The following is an 8,244-nucleotide window of genomic DNA, read 5'->3' on the forward strand; positions in this document are numbered from 1 at the left end:
GCTACACGGTCATATGAAGTTGATATGTGGAGCCATTCCTGGATGTTTAAATAGTCTGAATCCCAGGTTATAATGTGAATGTCTTGAAATAGTTGATCTCTTAAGTGGAGACCAAAAGGGGGATTTTTAAGGGAATATTTGTATGTATTCATGTTAGCAAACTATGAATAAGCTTAAAATGGGAAACGATTTGTGTAGAAAACTGTGAGCTGAATTTGGGGCCTGTTGAACATGTGGTATTTGAGAACAAAGGAAGATGGGGGAAGGTGAGGGTTTGACATACAGTCAACTCAGATCAAGGAGATAATGAAGCTAAGCTACTGTGATTGGGGAGATTTAAGAAGTGAGGTGTTGGTGATATTTGGGCAGCCAATCACGGAGGTCTGGAAGGGAGGATCAGATAACTCCTCCCATTGTAAGCGATATATTAGACAGGAACCACGTTGTGTTCAGTCCTTTTCCTCTGGCTGGCTCACGTGACCTCAGGTAAATATGGGATCCCAAAGATAACTGTATTGAATTTGTACTGTATTGATTGTATTGCATTGTCATATTACCATTAAAGTAGATTATTGTTTAACGGTTACTTAGTAGCATTGGATTCCTTCCTGTATGATAACCAGCTTGTTAGGGACGCGCGGAGATTTGGAAAGCGGACCAGTTGTCCCTCAAAATCTCTAACAGTATTAGTATCATTACTGACCGATCCGAACTCGCGACATTAGAAGCTAACAAAGACATCACACCACGTAGCATTAGGTAGCCAACACGGCAATATGTCTTACCTTTGTTGTTTTCTGATCAAAAGTTGTCTTCAATGGCATTACAACGATAAAAACGCCGCTGAAGGTTAATCCATAGGTTAATCCAATGTGTCTGTGTCACTTTGAAATGATTACTGATAATCCATCAGCAATAAATTATAGTTTTCAGTTTTTAGATTTCAGAGCGTAAAATAGGTTTCGCTTTGGGCAAACTGTGTGTGCATAGCTCTCATTTTCAATGGTAACTTGTGTGTGTACAGTATGTGGAAATTCCCCTTCGATTCTATTGGCTCTAACGGTTCAAAAGAGATGGCAATCATCAAAATCGACCAATGGGTTCAGAGACACAGCAAATACACCCATTTCTATACCCAAATGACCGCAGAGGTGGTTTTTTTGGTGCTAAACCTCTCTAAAAAGGTCAAATGTCACTCGTTTGCATCAATCTTGATACAGGGTACTTATTATATGTTATAGTTTGGATTCCTAAAGCTTTTAGTCTACTATCCCATCATTCAAGGGTGGTTTTCACTATAAGTAATGGTTTATTTTTTTACAATGTTCAATCTGAATTTACTTTAAAATAAAAAAAATCTATATTGATTCTGACTTTTCTACATCCAACTCACAGGTGTATCATTGCTTTGAGAAAAAAAGATTATTAATTTACCCCTTTTAGAAGGGAAGTTATTGTAATTTAAGATGGGTAATAAAATCAATTAGGTTTAAACAAAAAGGTGTAGATAAGACACAATCTAGCATTTAACACATTAACAAAACGTCACAAAAATGGGTGACATCTAGTGATGTTACGTATTGCGCCGAGGCTTCGGAGCGTGTGTCGAGTAATCCCCGAAGCTTTTTGTGAAGCATGTATCGAGCTTGTATCGTTTTGGGCCAGTGACGTCATCAATGACAAACGAAGCCTCGCTGCCTGTCGATACCACGTGACTGCTTCACAAAGCGATTCAGATCGGTTGAACCATTGAACCACAACGCTCATATTACCCATGGATGTATAATAAGTACGATATTACCCCTCCTGTACCCGGGCCCGGTGACACGATGGAATCAAGAGAGCTCAGACAGACCCTCACTTATATAGAGGTCGGAACATGTCAAAAGTATAAATAAACAAAAGCATAAATAAATGTAGGAATACAAAAATAAATAAATGAATAAATACAGGACTAAATATATTTCAGTGTTTTCAGAAAGGTTTAGTGTACGTGCTGTGGCTCAGCCTGAAAGCAGTTGACTCTCAACCGCAGGGTCCCTGGTTCAACAACTGGTCAATACTTCTTTTTTGTTGTTTATAAAAGCTACAGCTAAATGAGATAATTAATAAATGTATTCTTTGATATGGTTTAGCCTTTCTCAGGCTACAACATGGTTAAGTTTACGAATATTATTAAGGAATACAAATCCCTCTTTGCAATGTGTACCAGCCTCCTTAGGCTTTTCAATCACAATCAACTAGAATAAAAACAATATTGTTGACATGAAAATATGATTTTATGTTTATTGTTTAGAGTTATTCTCAGGCTTTACTCATTGGGAACTCGGTATGAGAGAGAGCACACTGTTGAGATGTCCAATCTGCCTGTTTTACACACTTTGACCAACAGGGGGTTTGTGTTCAAATGAAGCCCATGGTGAAGCCTCATGAGATGAACCCTTTTGCGAACCAATTGGCTGGAAAGCTTCAAAGCTTCAAAGCTTCAAAGCTTCATAAGGCTTCATCTCGCCATCACTAGTGACATCCTGTGTGCTCTTCTGCCCAAGAGCAACTCACATACCCCCACCTCATCTCCACACTGCAGGAATGTATAGCACTACTGGCCAGTCCATTGTTGCGTGCAGGGGGAACAGGCTCTAAAAAGGGGTGGCTTAAATGGAGTGGCCTCTTTAAACACCCCTCAGGGTTTGAGAGGAATGGCGTAGTCCAATTAGCTGACAGATCTATAAAGCCAGGAGCAAGGTGAGCTGTAAGATCCTGACTGTAATAGGATTACACAAACAAGATTGCGTGCACTCAATCTAGCAAAATAAAGCTGTTTCAAATCAATGTGTCTGTGTAAACAAAAGCATAACCTTTAGGATGTGTGTTCGTTTGTGAGGCTTGTAGCCCTCACAGGGCTTAACAGGTTAAGAAGTTATGAAGTTGTGTCACTATTGACTAACATCTCTCTTCTGCGTTACACAATAGTTAAGGCAAAGACAAAGCGTGGGATGCTTTGAACAATGAGAGAAATTGTTTCCATTGTACTGTAAGTGTGAAATGCTTATCTGCAGCTGAAGGATGTTGATAGACCACAAAAGATCACCCACAGGTTGCTGGTTTGGCATGTGACAAATGACTTTAAACGGCTTCTCTTATTTGACATGTATGACGCAACAGCGTAGAGTCTAAAGTTGGGACATACTCTTTGTAAATTCCTTCCTGGTTGATGATTATCACTGTTTGTGTAGTTTTTCAGGAGGAAATAAAAGTTGCTCAGTATTCTGAAAGAGCTCATCCAAGCACAACCATGCATCGGCTGATTCTGATTGCAGGTAAAGCCCTACGAAAAGCATGACATGTTTTTTACTGTTTTACCTAATATTCACTGACTGTTTTTGCTTTGAAGGTCTCTGTCTTTCTCTGGGCAGTTTGGGTGAGTTCACATTTGATATTAAGACTGAACATATTTGGTAGCAACTTTACAAAGTGTACTTGTTAAATGTGAAGTATTAATGAATCTCCAATATTAACGAAACAATATAGTCTCCTCCTCCAGACTGGTGTGTTATTACACCAACTGGTCCCAATATCGTTCCGGCCAAGGGAAGTTTATGCCTCAAAATATTGATCCGAACCTGTGCACCCACCTGATTTACGCCTTTTCTGGTATAAACAATGCAAATGAGTTGGTCACCATCGAATGGAATTATGATCAACTCTATAAATCCTTTAATGGACTCAAACAGAGGTCAGTTAAACAATGTTGTATCTTTTCCTTTTTTATCTCAGTGAAATGTTGCAGGCAACTAAATGTATATATTCTCACAGTAATCCAGACCTGAAGACACTCTTGGCAGTCGGAGGCTGGAACTTTGGAACACACAAGTGAGATATTTAGCAAAACGCAATAGCTAAAGATCACTGCATTGCACTTCCTCAAAATCCTGTTTCGTTTCCCTGAAACTTATACCCAGATTCACAACAATGGTGTCAACACAAGCTAACAGAAATGCATTCATCCAGTCTTCTATCAAACTACTGAGAACATATAGCTTTGATGGACTTGATTTGGACTGGGAATACCCCGGTGCAAGAGGAAGTCCCCCGGAGGACAAGCAGAGATTCACGCTGTTATGCAAGGTCAGATAAAAAAAATCACTGTTTTGGTGCACAAGTTGTGTTTATTATGAACCAAAATTGACTTCTCCATGATTTATGGTGTACAGGAACTTTTCGAGGCTTATCAGGCTGAGGGAACATCAACTGGCCGGCCGAGTTTAATGATAACTGCTGCTGTGTCTTCTGGGAAAGGAACCACTGATGCTGGCTATGAAATTGCGGAGATTACAAAGTACACCAACATGTGACTCAACACATTTTCCCCATCAAGCTTTCATCATGTTTTGGTTGACTTAATGTCACATGACTTTCACCAGGTACCTGGATTTTATTAATGTGATGACGTATGACTTCCATGGCACCTGGGAGAGTGTGACTGGACACAACAGCCCCTTGTACAAGGGATCCCATGAGACCGGGGACAATGTCTACTCCAATACTGTGAGTACAGAGAATCCTATTTTATCTGCATCGCAAATGTAAAGATGTTGTTCAATGTTAATGCAAAATGTCTCTTAAAGTTTCTTTTTTCAATCCACATTTTCGATTTGCATTCAATTTAAAGCCACGCCAATGCCAGTGTACAATAAATGAAATGCATAAGTATTGTAAAACCGATTTTAAACTTGGCTCAGGTGGACATGATGGCATTCTTAAATCCAACAAAGCACAAAAGAAGAAAACATTTAAAAATAATAATTTACTTGTAGCATGTTTATATAAACATCAGATCTGTGTTGAGCGATGAGGAGACTAATGTTCCTCATATCATTACAAGATATTTCCATTTCATTTAGCTTTGTTTCAGGTTTAACAATAGTCAAGTCATTGTCTTCTTCTACAATGGTTTGATTTTAACTAGATAATAATAAAAACTGTTCATCTCAATGAGCCCAGCTTCTTCTAGTAAAAGTAGAAGATGGAAACGCCATTCATTTGCATTATCTGGCAGATTTCTGAACATTTCTGTTAAAAAATTTGGTTGGAAACTTAGACTTCTGTCCATTTCTTTTTATACACATTTTAGGACTTCGCCATGAAATATTGGCGGGACAGCGGCACACCTGTCGAAAAGCTAAATATGGGCTTTGCAACATATGGCAGGACATTTCATCTGTCTACTCAATCCAGTCAGGTTGGAGCGGCAGCGAGCGGTCCCGCTTCTGCTGGGGCTTTTACAAGAGAGGCCGGCATTTTGTCCTATTATGAGGTGAAACTGGAAACAATAAAATGAATGTAACCCTCAGTCTTTGTTGTATTAGTAAGTCTATGTTACTGATTACATTTAACCCTCTTTTCAGATTTGCACTTTTCTTAAAGGGGCCAGTGTTCAGATGATTGAGGACCAGAAAGTTCCATATGCCGTCAAACAGAGTGAGTGGGTTGGATATGACAACAAAGAAAGTTTTGCAACTAAGGTATTCCTTCTTTTCTACAAAAATATTTATACCAAATATGTCTTTCCAGTTAACAAAAGTTCAATGTCTAGGTGCATACATTATTAAAGTGTTTCTGTGGCTATTTATTCAGGTCAGTTACTTAAAGGAAAACAGATTTGGAGGAGCTTTTGTCTGGGCTCTGGACTTGGATGACTTTAATGGGCAGTTCTGTGGACAGGGAAACTATCCCCTCATCAGCTCCCTCCGCTCTCTTATGGCCACAAGTAAGTCGAAATTATATATTGCAAGTGAAAAGATATTGACAGTTTATAACTTCTTATACAGTAATGTACTATTGTTGTTGTATTGTGAACAGGTCTCCCTTGGAAAAGAGATCAATGATCTCAATGGGATTTTATCTGTATAAATAAAGGTTTTGAAATTAAATGAATGTTACAGATCCTTCTCCCGCTCCTACTGGAGAAACCACCCCAAATCCAGTGACTCCGTCTACAAACCCAAATAAGCCTCAGCCCACCCTTCGCCCCAACCCTCATCCCAAACCAGATAATTTCTGTGCTACAAAGCCCAGTGGGGTTTATGCCAAACCTGATGCCCCAGGATCCTTCTACAACTGTGGCCACGGCATCACCTGGATCATGAACTGCCCGGCTACTCTGGTCTTTAGCGACAGCTGCAAATGCTGTGGCTGGCCCTAACAGCTGGCACATTCATTTATGTTACAGAAGGTGTGATAGCTTTAGTGAATATGAAAGTTCATTTTAAAATAGAACTCAGGTTCTTGTGAGACTATTCACTTTTTATTAAATTGAAGATCTACCGTAATTAATTCCCATTAATTACTTTTTTCTGTCTTAAACAGCTGATTCAACCTTTCTCTAATAGATTAAACACACAATTGTTATCCTCAAACATGACTTCTCGGTTTCTTTTCATTATACTGCAACATAAAATATAAATGTCTATAATAAATATGCAATTTCTTGGTACAGAGTGGGGTCCAGGTAGAGACGGTGGGCAGGGCTTAGGCAGGATTACTGCAGGAAACAGGAGTTAGACAACTGGAATAAACAACTATAGAACATGTAATAGGCTAGAGCGTGACCGACTAACTGTGTAGCAGAATCTACGATCTGATAGCTTTTTGGAGAGTTGGAGCTAAAGCCCAGCTGATTGGGATTGACAGCAGCTTTGTTCCTGACACCTGCACACCAGATCTCCCCCATGTATTCAAGCAGACACACACAAATGGATACAGAGGGGGGAGGGAGGAGGCTAGGCATCTGGGCAGGGCATCTGAAATGAATTTAAAGAAGATTTCTCCTTGCTTTTCCACCAGCTGGTGGCTCCCTAGGTCACCGCCCAGCACAGTTTTGCGTACATACTGGCGTGGAACTAGTGGCCCTGTTTAAAATACCAAAGATTTTTTCCAACGTACACAGCAAACTGCTGCATAATGATGTAGATGTCACAGTGGCAATCAGTGACTAGGCTGTTGTTGTGGGAAGTTAACCTTTATAGTGGCGCCCTCATTAAATGATGCCTGACATTAAAATCTGTCTTCACATACTTTTGCTCACAAGACAGGTTCAACAGAGTGTGTTTGCCATGCACTTGCTTAGATGTCTTTGGTGCCCATAAACTATAATTAAGTAATGATTTAATATAATTGCAGGGGTGTGGCAACATACACTGGTGGCATTTTAGTTAAAAAACAGTATGCCATAAATTACATACCAGCCTAGGTTTGTCCTTAATCACACCCAGTTTGTCATCGTATCTTCCCAGCTGCACTTTAGGTTAGTTTTTCCTGTAATCCACACACACGCACAATGTAAACACTTGTTTAAGTGAAGTGAAAAAACATAAAAAATACAATAGGCATTACACACGATGGGCCTAATGTGGAAACATGTGTTTTCTCTTTGTATATCCACATTGTTTTATTATTCCGGAAGTATTGCTGTGATACTAATATTTGTTCTCATATTTGCTGGTAAGAGAAAGTTTAACAAGCACTCTTAGTATGAATACACATTTTCCTTTTATAGTTCACAAGTTGTATTTAGGGAAACAAAACTTTTCAATCTCATTATGGATTATAAACAACATTGGAAGATATCGCTTGTTTCAGATTTTGAACGGCTTTAAATAGGCTACTGCTTTTCGATGCTTTAGCCGTTCAAGTCTTTGATAACACCACCACTGATATAGTCTGGAAAACCACACTATTCAACAGCACCTCAATTTTGCCACTTCTGACGTAATTCTTCTTACAGTCTTTTTTGGTGGGGTCTTTTTAAAATTCTTGGGCATGTGCGACAGTATTTCGACACGGCATAACACCTGCGCTTCTGTTTAGGAGGCGTAACCTAACGTCTGCAATTTAGTATCAAATGGAATTCATTATTCAGCCCATTTGGGTAACAGCAGATGTGGATGTTCTTCTCAAATGTTTCTCTTGACAGAAAATCAAGAGTTAATAAAAGACACATTTAATAAAATCTAGCATGAGGCCAAGTATTGATCACTCCTTTCCCTTAACTGCAGTCCAGATTTGTCGTGCTCTAGCGCCAGGTATTATGTTGCAACACTCAGTGCAGCAGATGCAGTGTTTAGAAAGTTAAATCCAACTCTAACTTTTGAATACTTTTACACATATTAATTTTGAAGCAACATTTACTTAATGTGTTCACTTCTTGTAAACTATTCTGTAAATGCAATTTATTGTATTGCA

General features: G+C 39.1%; 1 protein-coding gene across 1 annotated transcript; it reads left to right on the plus strand.

Annotated features, from left to right (window-relative positions):
• Nucleotides 1-443: 443 nt before the first annotated feature.
• LOC117449621 (chitotriosidase-1-like) lies at nucleotides 444-6,419 on the plus strand. The gene is made up of 12 exons (XM_034087401.1): nucleotides 444-486; nucleotides 3,237-3,320; nucleotides 3,395-3,421; nucleotides 3,532-3,736; nucleotides 3,817-3,873; nucleotides 3,963-4,128; nucleotides 4,215-4,339; nucleotides 4,425-4,548; nucleotides 5,135-5,317; nucleotides 5,409-5,525; nucleotides 5,638-5,770; nucleotides 5,946-6,419. Exons 2-12 carry the CDS (start codon nucleotides 3,296-3,298, stop codon nucleotides 6,203-6,205), a joined length of 1,422 nt encoding a protein of 473 aa, XP_033943292.1. The 5' UTR covers nucleotides 444-486; nucleotides 3,237-3,295; the 3' UTR covers nucleotides 6,206-6,419.
• Nucleotides 6,420-8,244: the final 1,825 nt, after the last annotated feature.

This window comes from Pseudochaenichthys georgianus, chromosome 7 (assembly GCF_902827115.2).
Source record: "Pseudochaenichthys georgianus chromosome 7, fPseGeo1.2, whole genome shotgun sequence".
Classification (NCBI taxonomy): domain Eukaryota; kingdom Metazoa; phylum Chordata; class Actinopteri; order Perciformes; family Channichthyidae; genus Pseudochaenichthys; species Pseudochaenichthys georgianus.